This window comes from Dermacentor albipictus, chromosome 1 (genome assembly GCF_038994185.2).
Source record: "Dermacentor albipictus isolate Rhodes 1998 colony chromosome 1, USDA_Dalb.pri_finalv2, whole genome shotgun sequence".
Lineage (NCBI taxonomy): Eukaryota > Metazoa > Arthropoda > Arachnida > Ixodida > Ixodidae > Dermacentor > Dermacentor albipictus.
In genome coordinates this window covers 313,580,906-313,600,729 of record NC_091821.1, presented here as the reverse complement: position 1 = coordinate 313,600,729, position 19,824 = coordinate 313,580,906, and the positions used below count along the sequence as shown (strand labels likewise).

General features: G+C 45.4%; 1 protein-coding gene across 1 annotated transcript in view; it reads left to right on the top strand.

Moving 5' to 3' along the window:
• The window catches only part of IntS4 (integrator complex subunit 4), an 85,204-nt gene that overhangs the window by 2,913 nt on the left and 62,467 nt on the right, over positions 1-19,824 (top strand). Inside the window, exons 3-4 of the mRNA XM_065435525.2 lie at positions 4,774-5,052; positions 12,166-12,324. Coding sequence (XP_065291597.1) covers positions 4,774-5,052; positions 12,166-12,324 — 438 coding nt within the window. The remainder of the gene's footprint in view (positions 1-4,773; positions 5,053-12,165; positions 12,325-19,824) is intronic.

The window sequence follows — 19,824 nt, the reverse complement described above, 5'->3', positions numbered from 1 at the left end:
CAGAGACATCAAATTATTTCGTCTATGCAAAGATAACTGCCCTGTTTTTTTTCCAGCCCTTCTTTAAAGTGCACGAAATTTTAAAAATACCACGTGACTGCTGGCTAATGCGTTGCGCTTTTAGTGCCCTCAAATGTAAGTTGAACGAATCAGCAAAGGCTACTCCCCACACAGAGATGGTAACTGCGATGGACGTTAGTGACATAAGGGGCGTACCACGTTAAGAAAAACTCTTCAACAAAAAATCAGCTGCCACGTGCGAATGCGATATGGGACCGGAGGCAGCATTTGACGCAGTGCAGGCTTTCTCTTTTTTTTTTTCTTTTCTTTTTGGTCCAATGAAGAAAGGCAATAGAAGGGGCGAGGCTGACGGTGTGATGAAAGATAGATAAAAGCCATGCTGCCTCCGGTCCATCGCAGTCACCGACAGCCCATTCAATCAATCTCTGTGCATGGAGCAGCCTTTGCAAATTTGTTCAACTTACAATTGAGGGTACTAAAAGCGTGGCGCATTAGCCGGCAGCCATGTGTTATTCTTTTAATATCGTGCACTTTATAGAAAGACTGGAAAAAAATCAAACAGCGCAGTTATCTTTGCATAGATTAAATAATCCGATGTTTCTGAACAAGCACTACAACTTTTTTGCTGAAGATCTTTCACTAGAGCAAATAATTTAAAAGTTAATTAAGCAATGTTTGTTAATGTGCTAGCTTGGCATATTGGAAGAAGTATCATGACGTGCTCCATATGGCTCAGAACAATGCTGTGGCAATTCAGCACGTGTAGCCCCTATGTTTTTAAATACTTGGCTCAAGTTAGCTGAAACACCCTGTATATAAATATTCCAAAATATACAATATTTGGGAAGTTTTCATGTGTGTGTGTAGAGTTCAGGGTGTGGGAGTTTACTTTGTGGTTCATTTTTCTTCATTAGAATCTTTTCTTGAGATAAATGTTTTTAATATGTTTGTATTGTGTCTCTGTCTATTTCCGGAGTGCTGAAATTTTTGACAGCCTTCACCTTTTGACACCTTTTATAGAGTGGGATAGCAGGTGTTGCCTGAAAAAGCAAGTTGTGTTGATTCAATAATGTTTAGCACTAGTTCTTAGTCACTTTCTCTTAGCTCAACTTGACAAAGAAATTTCTTGCCTTGACTAGTCATATGCAACTATGGTTTTTCTATACATTGATGAATATTCATTATTACTTGACTGCCGTTTTGTTTCCTTTGAATCTGAAACTGCCAACATACTAACTAATGTCAAGACAAGCTGAGCCCCATCCAAAGTAACACATTAGATGCCTGACCATGGAAGTATTAGCTTTTTAGATATCAGATTCTTTCTTCATGATGACCCGACATGCTGTAGGTACGAGCCAAGTGCCAACAAGCCCTTGCTGTCATTTCACTGAGCACGTGGCGGGCAGAATCAGTGATGACAATGAGCCACAATAAACAGGAGCGTATTTTTTACTGAGCAGAATGCCCTAGGCGACAGTCATTCTTCAGCCACGCACACTCTTTGCTCCTAGGCAATGGCCTGTCTCTAGCCAGCCGCCATTCTCCTCATCTTCCTTGACGCTGATGCTGCTACAAGCACAATCAAAAGTTATAAAAAGAGCCATTTAAATATTTTTCACGAATGCTCTGCAAGAGCCTTGTTTGCATGTCACTGCTGTTCCTTTGCTTACAAAACGGAGGCAACTAGTGGATGCAAGATATCCTGACCATATACTTGTTAAAGTCCTTTCAAAAAGTAAATGTGAGAAACATCACACTGGCTTCACCTGTGACCACGAAAAAAAAGAAAGAAAAAGTTACAATGATCCCATATATTCACTGCATTTCTCACGACTTCAAAGAAAAATTAAAAGAGAATGCCAGAAAGATCTCCATTGAATGTTGGTAACCACCAGTTTTTGTAGGTCAATGTTAAAGTCTCCTTTGAAGACCAGTGGCAGTGTTTTGTTGTAGTTTTTGATGTAGCCAGTGATCATGGCCCACAAAATTTTATGGACCAAGGAATCAGAAAAAGCTTAAAATCTCGGCAGCCTCACAAAGGATCCTGGTGTTTATATTTCCAGGTGCTGCTAGTGTATGTGAGAAACATAGTGGTGTTCGGTTTTACTGGCTACATTTACAGGCTGCTCAGAAATTTAACGCTTTTCGAGATCCCATGGTCCGCAAGCTTTTATGGTTGACTGAACTAAAGAAAGTGCAGGACAAAGTGCATTGCTAGTGGACTGATCGTGGGGTGGCCAAAATAAAATTTACATGTTGCCCAGGCTGTCAGTGAGCATGCAATTGACCTCTTGTTTGGTGGTAGCAACAACTTTACCAGGTTTACTGTATGACATGTGGCAGCGTCATCCTTGTAAATTGCCATGCCAACATACCTAGCACACTCACACTTCTTTAAACCAGCAGTGGACTAGAGATCCACACTTCCAAGTCCCCGACAGTGTGAGGATGTCGATTTTGGGTATCGCATGATCAGCTTCAATGGCTTGACGACGAAGATTCTGGACTTTGAACGAGAAGATGGACATATCTCAGTTGTGTCTAGGGAGTGTCGTAGCTGACCTCCACACTCAGCTGCTTGGTTTGCCTTGGTTCGGTTTACACTTCTCTTTATGACTTTTTCACTTCTCTGTTTCTTATTTTTTTTTTTCATTACTCTGGTTGCCCTGGGTTCCACAAGACAAGTAGGAGAGCAGCCTGTAATGTTGGGCTAGTTGAGGTTGCCTGGCTTCTGAAGTGCGAGACAGTGAAGCAAGATGAAGACAGATAGAAAGAAGGTAACACAAGCACTTATGTTGTAGGTAGCGCACCGGTAGGGGTGGAATTGGTTGCGGGCCATATGACAGTCGGCAATGTGTTTGTGTGTTCTTAGAAGTCCAGGTCCCAGCACCCGCAAAGTGGGCGGAATAGGCAACAAAAGTTTCGTTTTAAAAGCAGTGCTGCACTTTGACGTGAAGGTGGTATGTTTCGTGCCCAATAAGCTGCAGGGGCTGTGCTGCCTCACCAGGTTTTCTTGTTCCACTGGTTGTGACAACATTCACGAAAACATGTTTTTTGGGTTGTGAAGAGCATGTCATTTATCATGTCCTGTTATGTATCTGTGCCTGTGTGGGCCAAACAGGCAGATGCAGAAACATTCATCTTGGAGAGCATTGCAGCATCTTCGGCAAAATGAGTGGTAGCTTCTATATATTTATTGCAAAGTGGGAAGTTGTCAACCAGATTTATATGAAACTAGTATTATTGGAAAAAAACATATTTCATCGGAGAAATCACGGAGGTGAAAATGATAGCTAGGCTCAGTGAATATTATGTGCCAAAGCCACCAATTGTACTATCAGAAGAAGAAATGGAACTATGGGGAGATTGATGTGTAAATGTGTTGAGGGTGGAATGTTGACCCTATATAATAATGCAATGTTCATGTCAATAAAAAGCCACAGTTTTGCCCGAAAGGCGAAGCATAGATTGTGATAGCAAATTAGTGGACAGCTATATGAAGTAAGAATAGTAGTTTTATATATAAACTTGCCATATGAACTTGTAAGCATAGGCATACTAACTAAATTAACAAGCAGGGTGTCATGCACACGCAAGCAAACATGAACACATCTTACTCGATGACCGCAGAAACTCACTGTCAGAATGCTGAAGTGAAGAAGCGTGGTAGCAGCAGCAAACGAATTGACCTTCGTGCTGCCTCTTGCATCATCGTGAGCTAAGCTGCGAAAACACAGTGCACAGCAGACTCTGTCCCCGTTGCAGATGGCTTTCAATATACAGTGGCCTGGGCGGGTGCATGCAGCCACACGGGCCTCCCGGGGTAGAACGTGCCCCTTAGAGCCTCACGCACAACATGAGACAGCGCGCATTCTCCCCGCCTTCCTCCCTTTCATGTGTGACATTGAGCCATGATCGCCGGCTCACCCTTGCATGCTTTCACTTGCACATACGGCGTGCAGTGACAATTTTTCTCCCTTGGACTTTATACAGAGCCTCACAGTGGCAGAAATGAACTTGTCGTGTCCATATAATTGCTATCTCAATGAAAAAGCCAGGGAAAGCCAAAGCTACGTGTGTCACCATCTCTTCCCTTTGTCCTTGCTTGAACTAAGGGAAAAGGCAGAGATATGGAGTGTTCCCTCTGGATTATCCTGAATAACTTACTCTGTGTAGAGGAGGCTGTTCGAATGAAAGCAGCTTGTGGCTTAAAGCAGTGGAGGTCATGGGAGGAATCGGAATTTGTGCTTGTATAGCGAGTCATGGACAGCAAAAACTCGGGGTCCTTTACGTGCTCACTTCGAGTGCCATTCATGAACATGCTTAGCAAACGATATATTTAGGAATAGCTCATATGAGTGTGCTTCTTGCATTTAGCAATGCCTAGCAGTTACACAATGTGTACATTGTAAATCACATGCATTGAGTAAAGGACATTGAGTAATCACCACTGATGACTCAGTGGTGATTAAATGTTAATGTGTAAAGGTACACTGCTCTCCAAATCAATGTTTCTCTAGCAGGCTCTAGATATATCGATGTGAGCCTGTGTGCATATGGTTTAATTTCCTTGCCGAAGCACTGCAGTTCTTTTCTTTTTTTATTTAAGGAAGGCTATGCAGCCTGCCAAAATGTACACTGATAATGATGACCCTAGGCCAACCCAGGCTTGTATTCCATGTCAGTTAAGACATATTCAGGACAATTAGGAATGTGTAATTGCTGTAAAATAGCCCTTTGTTGCTGCAGTCAGAAGAGGTGCAGAATGTGTACAAGTCTTTGCTGGGGCACTTCTCCAACGAGAAGGAGACAGCAGCTCGTGCCAAGCTGTCCTCGGTGCTGGGCCAGCTGGTGTGTCGGCAGGGTGCCCCCGAACCTGCAGCAGCACTTGAGGACCTTGCCGCACTGCTTCGCACAGAGACCTCACATGCCGTATTAGCTGCCCTGGTTGATTCACTGCACTGTGTTGGGCTGCAGGCATCCAGCGACAAGCGTGTCCAGCACAAGGCCAGCCAGCTGGCCAGGCAGGTAGGCAGGCCCTTGAATTGCTTGTGAGAGCATGGATAGAGAGCACAACGCTCTCTGGAACGGCATATAGCATGGCGCCAAAATGATGTTGATGTGGCTTAATGCACAAACGCACAGGGCACTTGGAGGCCGTTGTGCTGATTTCTGAGACTTGTTGTTCTGCCGGGCCACCCGATGGAGATGACGCATTGCCATGTTTGTGCGACGAAAAGTGGAAACATTGCATGTTAAGCGATATGTACGCATTAAGCTGGTACGGTTTATGCGGATACAAAACACATTATGATTAATGGCCACTGAGTCGGGGATTTGACTTTACTACTTTTAAAACAAAACAACTGTTTAAGTGGGTACGGTTTAACTAGGTTTTACTGTACAACCAAATTAGGAAGGCCCACTAAGCTTGAACAAAGACGCTCCCTCACCACAACAGGAATTGGCCTCCCTGGTGTAGTGTTCAGCCACAACGTCCCTGATGAAATCTACAATTAAACCACAGCCCTCAGTCCTCAGAAGCTGCGGAGCACCTGACCAAGGCGGCGGTCAGACCTGTAACGCAGTAGAGGGTGCTAAGAATCTCTGGATCCGGACAGGCCGCCAATGGAAACTAACCCTGTCAACCTTTAACAGCCAAATTCTGTCGAGTGAGGCGAGCTTAGCAGGACTCTTTGAGGAACTATCAGACGTTGTTTGGGATATTATCGGCCTTAGTGAGATTAGAAGAACTGGTGAGGCTTATACATTGCTAAACAACGGCCATGTCTTCTGCTATAGAGGTCTCCCTGATAAGAAGCAATACGAGGTAGGATTGCTAATCCATAAGGACATAACTGGCAACATCGACGAATTCTACAGCACTAATGAGAGGGTAGCAGCAGTCATAATCAAGCTTCATAAGAGGCATAGATTAAAGGTAGTACAAGCCTAGGCTCCAACATCCAGTCACGATGATGAGGAAGTAGATCAGCTTTATGAAGCTGTTGAGTCAGCGATGAGAAAAGTAAAAACTCGGTATACAGTAGTAATGGGTGACTTCAAAGCAAAAGTAGGGAAAAAGCAGGCAGGTGAACAGGCAATTGGCAACTACGGTGTTGATTCTAGAAACGCTAGAGGAGAGATGCTGATATAATTCGTAGAAAGAAATAAGCTGAGAATAATGAACACCTTTTTCAGGAAACGTAGCAACAGAAAGTAGATCTGGATAAGCCCTAATGGTGAAACAAGAAATTAAATTCATATCATACTTTCTGCCAATCCCAGCATAGTGCAGGATGTAGAAGTGATAGGTAAGGTAAAGTGCAGTGATTATAAGTTACCGAGGGCTAAGATTCAACTCAATTTCGAGAGAGAAAGAGTACAATTTGTCAAGAAGAAACAGGTCAACTGAGAGGCAGTAAGGGTAAAAGCAGACAAATTTAGTCTGGTGCTTGCAAACAAATATGCAGGCTTAGAACAGAGAGATGATGATGATGACATAGAGGTAATGAATGAAACTGTAACGAGGCTGGCTTCAGAGGCTGCTGTTAAAGTGGGAGGCAAGGCACCAAGGCAACCAGTAGGCAAGCTCTCCCAAGTAACAAAGGACCTAATAATGAAACGATAAAGAATGAATGTGTCCAACTCAAGAGATAAGATTGAATTCGCAGAGCTGTCAAAACTAATCAACATGGTGAAAATAAGGGATATTCGAAATTATAATGTGAGATAGACTGAAGAAGCCGTAAAAAATGGACGCAGCCTGAAATCAGTGAGAAGGAAACTTGGCATAGGACAAACCAAGATGTATGCAGTGAAAGATAAGCAGGGTAATATCATCAGCAATCTTGAAGGTATAATAAAAGCAGCGGAAGAATTCTATACTGACCTGTACCGTACCCAGAGGACTCAGGAGAACTCAAATACAAAGGAGAATTCGAAAAAGTAATGAACAGGATACGGGAACTCCTCCTATAACTAGAGATGAGGTCAGAAGGGCCTTACAAGACATGAAACGGGGAAAAGTGGTAGGAAAAGATGGAATAATAGTCTGTTTAATCAAAGATGGGGGAGACATAATCTCTATACAAAGTGTCTATCAACTGCAAGGGTCCCAAAAAACTGGAGGGAATGCAAACGTTATACTAATCCACAAAAAGGGAGACGTTAAAGAACTGAAATATTATAGGTCCATTAGCTTAGCTTACTCCCAGTAATATATAAAATATTTACCAAAATAATCTCCAATAGAATAAGGGCAATACTGGACTTTAGTCAACCAAGCGAACAGGCGGGTTTCAGGAAGGGATACTGTACAATGGATCACATCCGTGTCATTAATCAGGTTATCAAGAAATCCACAGCGTACAATAAGCCTCTCTATATGGCTTTCATAGATTACGAAAAAGCATTTGATTCTGTAGAGATACCAGCAGTCATAGAGGCATTGCGTATTCAAGGAGTAGAGACCGCTTACATAAATATTCTGGAAAATATCTGCAGAGATTCCACAGCCACCTTTATTCTGCACAAGAAAAGTAGGAATACTACCTTGATAAAGAAAGGGGCCAGACAAGGCGACACAATCTCTCCAATGCTATTCACAACGTGCTTGGAAGAAGTATTCAAGCTATTAAACTGGGGAGGTTTGGGAGTAAGGATCGACGGCGAATACCTCAGCAACCTTCGGTTTGCCGATGACATTGTTCTATTCAGATGTGATTCATTGATTCATCGGATTAGAGGGGGCCACCATCGAGGGGCAAGATAGCGTGAGGAGAAACAAGTGTGTAGTGGGGAGGGTGGCGGAGATGGCGTTACTTTTAATCATTGAGGGGCTTTATCCACATGCTGCCATTGCAGGACGCATAGGCTTCTATGGGAGTTTCGGTACCATGCCTACATATACTTTGGTTCAGTCTCTTGCTCTTTAGAATAACATGTGCTGTGTTTTCTGGTGCATAACATAAAGTTTCTTTCCGAAATTTTTCTTGGTGTGCCTTACTTATGCATCCGCAGATGTTAATGCATCTGTGTTAAGCACGCTGGCGCGACAAATATGCACAGCTTTTTTCACGAGTACAAGGAACTGTGCACAGCAGCATTCCGAAAGAAATGAAATCTTGTTTTAACAGCAGCAACTGACAGATATGAGCTCTGAGGGCTCTCCATGTATTCAGTATGGCTACTGCAGTGTGGTGGCCGCAGCAAAGGCTGCCATCGTGGTGTCTGTGATATAGATGCTCTGTGATTGAGGACCATGCATACTAGTTTGCTATTATGGTGTAGTTATTTTTCTTTTTTAACTAGGACTTTAAGCTCACTCAACTAATACAACAAATAAGAAAAAGGCACCACAATTTTTCGTTGTTACTCTGTGGTGTCAACATCTGCTTGTTAAACAAAATTTTTCATAATAATAATAATAATAATAATAATAATAATAATAATAATAATAATAATAATAATAGTAATAGTAATAATCATCATCATCAGTCAGTCACTCGTGTGAGAAGTTAAAGTGTACTATGTGAAGTCTCAACAAGCAATGTATAACATAGTTAACAACCACACTAAAATGAGATTTGACAACTACATGCAATTTAACAAATCGCGACTGACCAGAGGTAAGCACAATCAAACAATATTATTGCCGCGCGCTAGAACAAACGCATATCTTTATTCCTTCCTGCCCAAGACAATTCGCGAATGGAACGCTCTTCCGCAAAGCGTGGTCAACTCAGCCACTCCAGACTCCTTCTTATCTGCAGTACAGACGTGCTTGTAATGTCATGCATTCACTGTACCTTTGCTTGTTCAAATTCTGATGACTCATTTACTACGCCTTTGCTATTGGCAGCAATGTGACGGCATCATTGTATTTCTTTTGTGTATTTGCATATGTTTACTTTGCCTATTGAACTGTTTTTTTTTACTCTTTTTATTTTTTTATCCCCTTGAGGAAAAAGTTTGAAATCACGTGATGTTGTACCACTCCTGCCTGGGCTTCCAAATGGAAGCCGGCAGTATTCTGAAATAAAATAAAAAAAAAAGTCCAGCAGGAGTTGCACTGCCTACGTCTGCCGGTTGCCATTTCGCTTTTTTATGTGTTTCAGACTGGTTCAAGCCGTGGTGCTTGGTGTTATCGGTGTTCGTGTGTTCGGCGCAAGCATGCCATGGCGTAGTGGCGATGCCAGCAATGTGCTTAAGGATACTTACAATGTCACGCACAAGTTCTTTAACCGCTGTGACTTTAACCCAGTGATGCTGCTGGCCATGGTTGGACTTTTTGACTGCATTGGAGGATGAGGCTTTGAATGACTTCGAGTGAAGGGCATTAAACGTTGGTTTCCTCCACCTAAGAAGAGCGTTAGGTCATGTTTTATTCTGTTAGAATTTTCAGCTTGTAAAAATCTTGTTTACAGAAATTTATGCCTTGAAAGGGTAGGTGCAGCATCTCGCAATGAGTGTACAAGCATGCATGATCATGTTTGATCATGCTGAATGAGCAGAAATAGGTGCATCTTATACATAATTGATTTATTTATTTATTATATATACTTTCAAGGCCCGAAGGCACTACGGAAACAAGTGGTACATAACAAAGCAAAGTAATATGTAGGCATTGGTATAAAGAAAAAAAAAAGAAAATGTTAAGGATAGCATGGTAGAGTGCTGTGTTGAATGAAGATGTATCTGCAATCTGAATGATGGAAGCAGGAAGTTGGTTCCAGTCGACACTTGTGCGGAGTAAAAAAGAGTCATGATACTTGTTCGTTCGGCAGGATGGAACGGCAACTTTAATCTGTGGTCAGAACGGGATGAAACATAGAAAGGTGGAGTGATAAGTTGACTCTTGAGCACGTGGTTAGAGTGACAAACCTTGCGGAATAGGCAAAGGCAAGCACATTTGTGGCATAATGAAAGATCTGGCAGGTTCTGTTTTTCTAATATATATATATATATATATATATATATATATATATATATATATATATATATTACATTGGAATGGCGCTAATAGTTAAATAAAATAAACGAGTTGCTCGATGTTGAATCGCTTCAAGGTTTAGGGTTAGTGATGCTTGATTGTTATCCCAAATGGCAGATGCATTTTCTAATTTTGAGGAAACGAGGGTTTCCCAGAGTGTCAATACTACCGAAGTAGGAATGGTAGAAAAGTTACGATGAAGATATTCCAACATGTGATTTGTGTCGCATGTGTCTTATATACCAGCTTTTCTTCGAAAGTTGTGAAAAGTAGGGGGGGCATCTTATACAAAAGTGCGACTTATACACCAGAAAATATGGTACTAGTCCATTTTTAACAATAAAAAAAATTAACTGGACCTGAGCAGACTCTGCCAAAATGTATGATGCCATAATGAGCTGGTGCAAAAACTTGAAGGCAGCATCGCCACTGTCTTTCGTGTTTGCGTCTTTTCCGGCCTATTAAGCTACTTCTCATGGCAAGAGTGGCTCACAGTAAAAGTGATATTTCTGGCCAGTGCTCTGGAATGGGTATGTGCCACTGGGTACAGACAAGCAGAACAAGTGGCAGGAAGTGAAGTCGGTCATAGACACAACTGAGTCTGAGGAAGTTGTGAAGTGAAGAAACCGGTACCTGAGCATGCACTTAATCAGGAGCATTCAGCTTCAGAGATGGCAGGAAGCGGACAACAGAAGTTGTAGAGTGTGTGAAAAAAGTGATGTGAGCAAATCTCATTAACAAAAAGTCTTTTAGAAGGACCGTTTCATGGTATTCGATTGAGCCTTTCAATTCCTGATGTTCTGTCTTTGGGTCCCTCCTCTTTAAGACATTGCAATAGGGATGTCTGTGCAGCCAGTGTGAGATTTCTTTCTGACTGAGGATGATTTTATGGGTAAATTCTTTAAACATTGTTAGTTTACTATCTTTTAATATAGAAAATTTCTCATTAGCATAATTTTTTATGTGGGCAGTTATCTCCATAGTAACTCATGTAGTTCTTCGCCAGTCTTCCATAGTGGGTATGAGCCATTCATAAAGCCAAACCAACCAACCAATCAAATCGGGCCAAAGCGTTGGCAGTGTAGCCAGCGGAGGAAGCACACCAAACACATGACCCCCTTCCGAATTTTTTTTGTAACAGCATACCTGACATAAAACGACATGTGACAACACCCACCTGCCCTCCCCCGTATTCCTTGGTCAAGTGCAAGCAGTCTAAAAAAAAAATTCTTGGCTCCGCCACTACATAGCATGCATTGAGTGTGGAAGTGTGTACTTAGGGCAGGTAGTGACGGCGGATCCGGATCATGAGACGGAAATAATCAGAAGAATAAGAACGGGCTGGGGTGCGTTTGGCAGGCATTCTCAGATCATGAACAGCAGGTTGCCATTATCCCTCAAGAGAAAAGTATATAATAGCTGTGTCTTACCAGTACTCACCTACGGGGCAGAAACCTGGAGGCTTACGAAAAGGGTTCTACTTAAATTGAGGACGACGCAACGAGCTATGGAAAGAAGAATGATAGGTGTAACGTTAAGGGATAAGAAAAGAGCAGATTGGGTGAGGGAACAAATGCGAGTTAATGACATCTTAGTTGAAATCAAGAAAAAGAAATGGGCATGGGCAGGACATGTAATGAGGAGGGAAGATAACCGATGGTCATTAAGGGTTACAGACTGGATCCCAAGGGAAGGGAAGCGTAGCAGGGGGCGGCAGAAAGTTAGGTGGGCGGATGAGATTAAGAAGTTTGCAGGGACGACATGGCCACAATTAGTACATGACCGGGGTAGTTGGAGAAGTATGGGAGAGGCCTTTGCCCTGCAGTGGGCGTAACCAGGCTGATGATGATGATGAGTGTGGAAGCGACTGAGGCCCATCAGAAGCGCCCAGAGGAACATTATTATATTATATTATATTTATTATACTTTGAAGCATGGTGCAAAACCTGAGCAAGCTAACGATGCTAATGGAGTTAATGTTGGGGAAAGTAAATACTGTGTTCTCCTTTGGTATCCCTTTAGTGTTTACCGGCTCACACTTGTGGGTAGTCTCGCTCCCTTCAATGACATAGTCATTTAGGACTGATGTTTGTCAGCTGTTGGGCTGACTTGTTATGCGCTACACTGAGCCTTGCCTTATGCTGCAGGCACTGTTAGATGGAAACCACAGAGTGCAGTGCAAGTGCTTGCGCCTGCTGAGTGACCTGCTCCCCACGGATGGCCGACCTGAGGCCCTGTCGTCATTGCTCAGCGATTACAGCCGCCATCAGGATCCTCGCGTTCGCACAGCAGCCTTCCAGGCCATGGTAAGGGCACAGTTCAGTGGGCTTCAGCGATGACCACAGATGAGGTTGCTTTCTAAATCAGTTACTCTCAGTCTATTACTGTTAAGATTGTTCCAGTTGCCTAAACCAGCAGAATGGACATGACAAGCAAAATGTCTGGAAGAAACACATGTTATCTAATTTATTTGCCTGTCACATATAGTTCTAGAGACAAATTAAAGGGCAAGCAACAGCAGTGTTGCAAGGCTAACAAATTTTTGTCATGAAATTTAGTCGTTCAAAACTATTGTGGAGAGTGACCAATGGACAATACGGCTCTGTTGACAAACCTACTGCCAGGGAGGCTCTGCTGGCCACAGCTAGAATGCTTACCCAGAGAAATTCTCACTGAGCATGAAGGTAGGCACATTTTAGCTTTCTTAAAGTCCTGTGTTGTCTTCTTCACATTGTGTTTTTATTGATATTGTTGCGGGAAGAAAGCAGGCCCACGAGTGTAAAATAACTTATATTTACAAATGATGGATATGGCGTTCAGGCAACCGCCAGACTTCGTCTTTCTCTAGTCCAACTCAACGTCTTCCTTCACTTCACCGTAACATCACCCTCCCGGTGGGGGAGCTCCGTCCCGGTGCAAGTTAAACAGCCTCACTTATTGGGGGGACATAGGGCTTGAGCCTGGTGACGTGAACAACATCACTGGTTAAGTTGGGAGGCACGGAAGGCTGACCGAGTGGGGCGATCTCGTAGGTCACGTCGGACAGTTGGCGTAAGATCTGGTACGGACCAGAAAAACGGGACAGTAATTTTTCCGACAAGCCGACACGACGTGAAGGCGTCCAGAGAAGGACAAGGGAACCAGGTGAAAAATGGTGGTCTCGGTGCCGAAGGTCGTAGCGTCGCTTTTGAGAAGCTTGCGAGACTGTGAGGCGGTGACGGGCGACATCTCGGGCCTGGGCGGCTAAGTCAATAGCCTCGCGAGCGTAAGCAGTGCTGGGTGACTGTACTGCGGAAGGTAGCAACGTGTCAAAAGGCAAGGTGGGGTCGCGGCCGTACAAAAGGAAAAATGGTGAAAATCCGGCAGTGTCGTGACGGGACGAGTTGTATGCGAAAGTGACGTATGGTAAAGCGACGTCCCAGTCGCGGTGATCGTTGGAGACGTACATGGCGAGCATTTCAGTGAGTGTGCGGTTGAGTCGCTCGGTGAGGCCGTTCGTTTGAGGGTGGTACGCGGTAGCAATCCGATGTTCTGTAGAACAGGAGCGGAGCAGATCATCAACGACCTTCGATAGAAAGTAGCGGCCGCGATCCGTCAGCAACTGGCGAGGGGCGCCGTGGTGCAGGATGACGTCTTTTAGTAAGAAGTCGGCGACATCTGTAGCGCAGCTGGTTGGCAGGGCTCGTGCGATGGCATATCTAGTGGCATAATCGGTTGCTACAGCAATCCATTTGTTTCCTTTGATGGAAATTGGAAACGGACCAAGGAGGTCGAGGCCCACACGGAAGAAGGGCTCTGTAGGTATATCAATGGGTTGAAGCAAACCAGCGGGAGGCATAGCAGGCGTCTTCCGGCGCTGACACAGGTCGCAAGAAGCGACATAACGGCGCACAGAGCGATAAATGCCAGGCCAGAAGAAGCGGCGCCGCAGGTGGTCGTAAGTACGAGTGACGCCCAGATGTCCAGCAGTAGGAGCGTCATGAAGTTGCTGGAGCACGGTGAGTCGAAGGTGCTTGGGGACGACTAGGAGGAGCTCCGGGCCGTCAGGACGAACGCTACGACGGTATAAAGTTCCATCGCGCAAGGTGAACATCCGAAGGGACGGGTCATTGGGCGAGGAGCTTAGGCGGTCCATAAGTGTTCGAAGAACAGGATCCTTGCGCTGCTCGTCGCCAATGTGGAGGAAGCCGGAGAGGGACAGAATACTGATGTCCGAGTCTGCATCGGTATCGTCCAGTTGATCCACGGGATTGCGGGACAGGCAGTCAGCGTCTTTATGCAGGCGTCCTGACTTATATATAATAGAAAATGTATATTCTTGTAGGCGCAATGCCCAACGTGCAAGTCGTCCAGTTGGGTCCTTCAAAGAGGAGAGCCAGCAGAGGGCGTGATGGTCGGTGACAACGCAGAAGCTCCGACCGAAAAGGTACGGGCGAAATTTCGCGACCGCCCATACGAGCGCGAGACATTCTCTCTCAGTAATGGAGTAATTTCGCTCGGGCGTGGAAAGGCGGCGGCTAGCGTAAGCGATGACACGGTCTTGGCCCTGTTGACGCTGAGCGAGGACAGCGCCGATGCCATGACCACTCGCGTCAGTTCGTACTTCAGTGGGCGCAGAAGGATCAAAGTGGGAGAGAATCGGGGAAGTGGTAAGCCGCTCAATCAGGGTAGAGAAGGCTTTCTCCTGTAGCGGTCCCCAAGAGAAAGAGGCGTCTTTCTTAAGAAGGTCAGTGAGAGGGTGAGCGATGTCCGCAAAATTTTTCACAAATCGCCGAAAATAAGAGCATAAGCCCAGAAAACTACGGACATCGTTCGTTGAACAAGGTACAGGAAAATTTCGCACGGCGTGAACTTTCTGTGGATCAGGTTGGATTCCGGCGGCGTTGACGACATGACCAAGCATGTTAATTTCACGGCGACCGAAATGGCACTTGGAGGAGTTTAGCTGAAGGCCAGCCCTGCGAAACACGGAGAGTATGGTTGTGAGGCGCCGCAGGTGGCTCTCAAAGTTCGGCGAAAACACAATCACATCGTCGAGGTAACACAGGCATGTAGACCACTTCAAGCCGCGCAAGAGAGAGTCCATCATGCGCTCGAATGTAGCTGGCGCATTGCATAATCCAAAGGGCATGACTTTAAATTGGTACAGACCGTCCGGTGTGACAAAGGCGGTTTTCTCGCGGTCCATCTCATCGACGCTAATCTGCCAATAGCCGGAGCGGAGGTCAATTGATGAAAAGTATTGGGATCCGTGAAGGCAGTCAAGAGCGTCATCAATGCGAGGCAAGGGATAAACATCCTTCTTTGTTATCCGGTTGAGGTGACGGTAGTCAACGCAGAAGCGCCACGAGTTATCTTTTTTCTTTACTAAGACAACCGGTGATGCCCACGGGCTACTGGAGGGTTCAATGATGTCCTTGTCCATCATCCTGTCTACTTCTTTCTGTATGATGGCCCTTTCTGTTGCCGAGACACGATATGGCCGCCTATGAATGGGGCTGGCGTCACCGGTGTTGATGCGATGCGTGACAACAGATGTCTGGCCAAGTGGACGGTCGTCCAAATCAAAGATGTCCCGATAAGATGACAGGAGGTGACGAAGAGCTGCTGTTTGCTCGGAAGGAAGGTCGGGGGCGATCATCTTAGAAACATCGTCCGCAGGCGTCGAGTACGAAGGAGTGGATGACAAAGGTCCGTTCGTACTGAGGAAGGATTCAGAGGTCAAAAAAGAAATCTGAAATTCTTCCAAAGGAGTGATATGCGCTATGGCGATACCGTGTGGCAAAACATGTGACGAGAACCCAAAATTGAGGATGGGCACGCGAGCGCAGTTTTCGCGGATCCGAATTAAGGTGCTCGGTAGGGCAATATTACGCGACAAAACCACGTCAGTAAGCGGCGACAGGACGTACTCGCCATCAGGTACGGGAGGACAGGGCGTCAGCAGGACATTTGTAGCAGCCTGTGGAGACAGCCTTGCAAATTCAGCAGCACATAAGCGGTGTGGAGCACAAGTGGTTGCGTCGGCAGGAAGCGGCAGGTCCAACTGTACAACACCTGCGGAGCAGTCAATTTGGGCAGAGTGTTTCGAAAGGAAGTCGAGGCCGAGAATTAGGTCGTGTGGGCAGTGTTCAAGGACGATAAATAGAACAACGGTATAATGGCCCCCAATGGTCACACGTGCTGTGCACATTCCAAGGACAGGTGATGTACTCCCATCGGCGACTCGCACGGTGCACGGTACGGCGGGGGTCAGAACCTTTTTGAGCCGGCGGCGGAGAGCAGCGCTCATAACTGAAAGCTGCGCTCCTGTATCAACGAGAGATCTAACAGGAACGCCATCGACTTCAATGTCCAGCAGGTTTCCACATGTAGGCAGGGTCAATAGAGGATTTGTGGGCCGGGTCGGAGTTGCAGCTTCACCTCCGGGAGCTGCACCGCCTAGTTTCCCGAAGCGAAGCGACCGGTTGCAGAAGGGGACGAAGAGCGGTGAACGAGAGGCGAACGGGACCTACGACCTTGCGGAGACGGGGATCGGCTGGATCTTGGTGGAGCACTGTCGGCGTTGATGTTCCTAGTCGGCGTATAGGGCGAGAAAGTGCGATTGTCGGGTACTTGGCTGTAGTGACTCGGAGACGACCACCGAGGAGGCGACGACCAGTGGTTGCGGCAATGACGGGCGATGTGTCCAATACCGGAACAATTAAAACAGATGGGTTTATCATCCGCTGTGCGCCATTCAGCCGGGTTGCGACGGAGTGGTGGAAAGCTTTGCGTCCGGGAGCGAGCGGTCGGAGAAATTTGGTAGGTGTTGGTATGGCGGACTGAGCAGAGAGATGGAATGCCCAAACTTGCTATTTCCTCCCGAACGACCGCTTGTATAAGGGAGATAGCGGGTACGCTTTCCCAACAGTCTGAACGAACGGGAGCCGGGGCCATGGCCTCAAGCTCACGGCGAACGATGCGCGTTATTTCTTCTGGTCCTGCGGGCTGAACGAACCGCGGCGGGTCTTCGCAAGAAGATGTCGCGGCGGTATTGGGCAACCGGTCGAAAGTTTGAGTGACGCGGCGGCCCTTCGCTTGTTCGAAGCGCCGGCACTCCTTAATAATTGCATCCACAGTGGCACAATCCTTACACATCAAGAGATTGAAGGCATCGTCTGCAATACCTTTCAATATATGGCCAATCTTGTCTGCCTCGGTCATGTTGTCATCAGCCTTGCGACAGAGGGCCAGCACATCCTGTATGTACACGACATAGGATTCTGTGGACGTCTGAGCGCGGCACGCAAGTTCTTTTTTAGCTGCCAGCTGACGACCGACAGGTCTGCCGAACAGGTCTCGCATTTTTTCTTTGCAAACATCCCAGCTCGTTAGGTCAGCTTCATGTGTGTCATACCATTGCTTCGCAGTTCCCTTCAGATAAAATATTACGTTTGCAAGCATCATTGTAGGATCCCACCTGTTGTTGTCGCACACTCGCTCGTACATCGTAAGCCAGTCCTCGACGTCGACGTTGTCCGTGCCACAAAATGTTCCCGGGTCCCGTGGGTGAGTGAGGATGACCGTGGGCACGGGCTGCCGAGGCGTTGTCGCTTGTGTCGGTTGATTTGCCATTGTGGCAGCAGGTAGATGACGTCCGCTGCGAAGTTCCGTGGTGGTACCCCGCACCTTCCACCAAAATGTTGCGGGAAGAAAGCAGGCCCACGAGTGTAAAATAACTTATATTTACAAATGATGGATATGGCGTTCAGGCAACCGCCAGACTTCGTCTTTCTCTAGTCCAACTCAACGTCTTCCTTCACTTCACCGTAACAATATGTCCCTCTTGTACACAGCATTTGGTCAGCACACTTCCTTGATATCAGAGAAGTGTACCACAGCTGCATGCACTTTCATCATGTTTTTTAAAGCAATCATTTGACTTTTTTTTTTTTTTATGGCACCCTCAGAAATCGATACATGCTTGGGGAGGTGCAAAGCAAAAGCATGTAATTTAAGGAATAGTACATGATGTATCCTGCTATTCTTGCTATCCTGCTATTCTTGTACCCGTCATTACTGTTTCAACTATCTGGAAATTCCTGAATGTCTCAGCTAAATAAGAAAGACGTCCGCTCATTTACTAATGTTGCTTTTCTTTCCTGCCATCAAATTATGGGCGGGACCTGTTGAAGAAAGACTCACTCAGCATATATTTCGTTTCATTGTGACGGCATTTTTCACAGTGCTTCTATATCGTTTCACCTGTTGGCAGACTTACCTTTGGCAAGATTAATCAGCATAGAGCTAGAACATACCATAAAGTGGAAAGCAATAGTGGCACACTTGGGTTTTCAAGAAGCTTTATGATCATGGAGGTAATCTGCGGTGGGTACAAAGGATAAAGGTGAGCTGAGGTGGCTTGTACCTTTGACATACCCTGTTTTCTAAGCAGGCTTAGTGTTGAAGGCTGCACAATCTCACGGTTCCAAAACGCGGTGGAGCGAAAGTCAGCACGAAGCGTTATACTCCCTGTTGCCGGTGCTCTTCATGCCAGCATAGTGACAGCAAGTGCTCACGGCCATTGAGTGAAATATCTGTTTATGCTTGCCTGCGTGCATGTGATACTATGCTTGTTAATTTAATTGGTAACCATATGTTTATTGCAATTATTATGATAAAACTACAAGCCTTTTATCAATGCTTTGCCTTTTGCCCAGAGCTGCAACTTTCTTTTCTCGGGGAGGATGAATCTTCTTAATCTGTTTACACTTTTGCTTTCAATTTTAAACGAAGGCTCTGGCCATTAAGCGCAGTCAACCATGGCGTTCAAGATTTACAGTGCTGCTCGCTGGGCCACCTCGAGTCTTTGATGCTGTGAGCCACGCTGATTCGTTGCTATAGGCACAATCTGCACTGCACGTGCCTGCGCTTATAATCACATAATTATGGTCCAGCCTCCTTGCGAAAATTTATTTATAAGTGCTTACTCACAAGATGCTATCCACTATATGTTCTGGGAACTTGTGAAATTATTTTTACTGCTCGGACACTAATGCCCTGATTCAATGTAATTTGCAATTTAACAAAGTTTTTCGCTGCAAGTACGACTTCGTTATATCGCCATGATGCAGCACCACGATGGCAGTAGTCCTTGCCATTCTTTACTTGGGTTCAAAGAAATGATGAGGGCAGTGCCAATGAGAATGATGTGGGTTTTAGTATCTGGCATAGCGCAGCATAACATGGATACAAGAAGAAACGACAGACAAATACAAGCACTGTCATTTCTTCTCATGTTCATGTTTTGCTGCACTATGCCTGATACCATTCCGTGATGACCAACCAACAAACCCAAATTGCCATCCTCGTCAATGTGGATTTTGCCAGTGTGTGGATAGTAAGAGAAGGTGCTCTTTCTCAATCCTGCTGCTGCTGTGGCATCTTTTTATCCTTATCTCCCTGGCACCCTTTATCACAATGGTCAAGCCAATTTGTCACAGCTAGAGAGAAGCCACAGTAAAACTTCAGTATAACAAAGTTGGATAAGTAGCCAAAGTTACTTCGTTATATTCATTACTTTGTTGTAACAATTGTCCAGCCTCATATCCAATGTTACCCTTTGAAGGGCTGAAGTGTTGCAGTGAGTTTCCAGAGTGTATGGGCCGGTGCAAAATTCAGCAGCCAATGCCAAAGAACTGCAACATTTTTTGCCGAGTCATCAGCGTGATGACTACTTTCTTTAATGCGGCTGTTAATGCTAATTCATTGCTGCCATTATCTTAGATGCAGATGTAGAAGTACAACAGGTTCTTACATTGTTT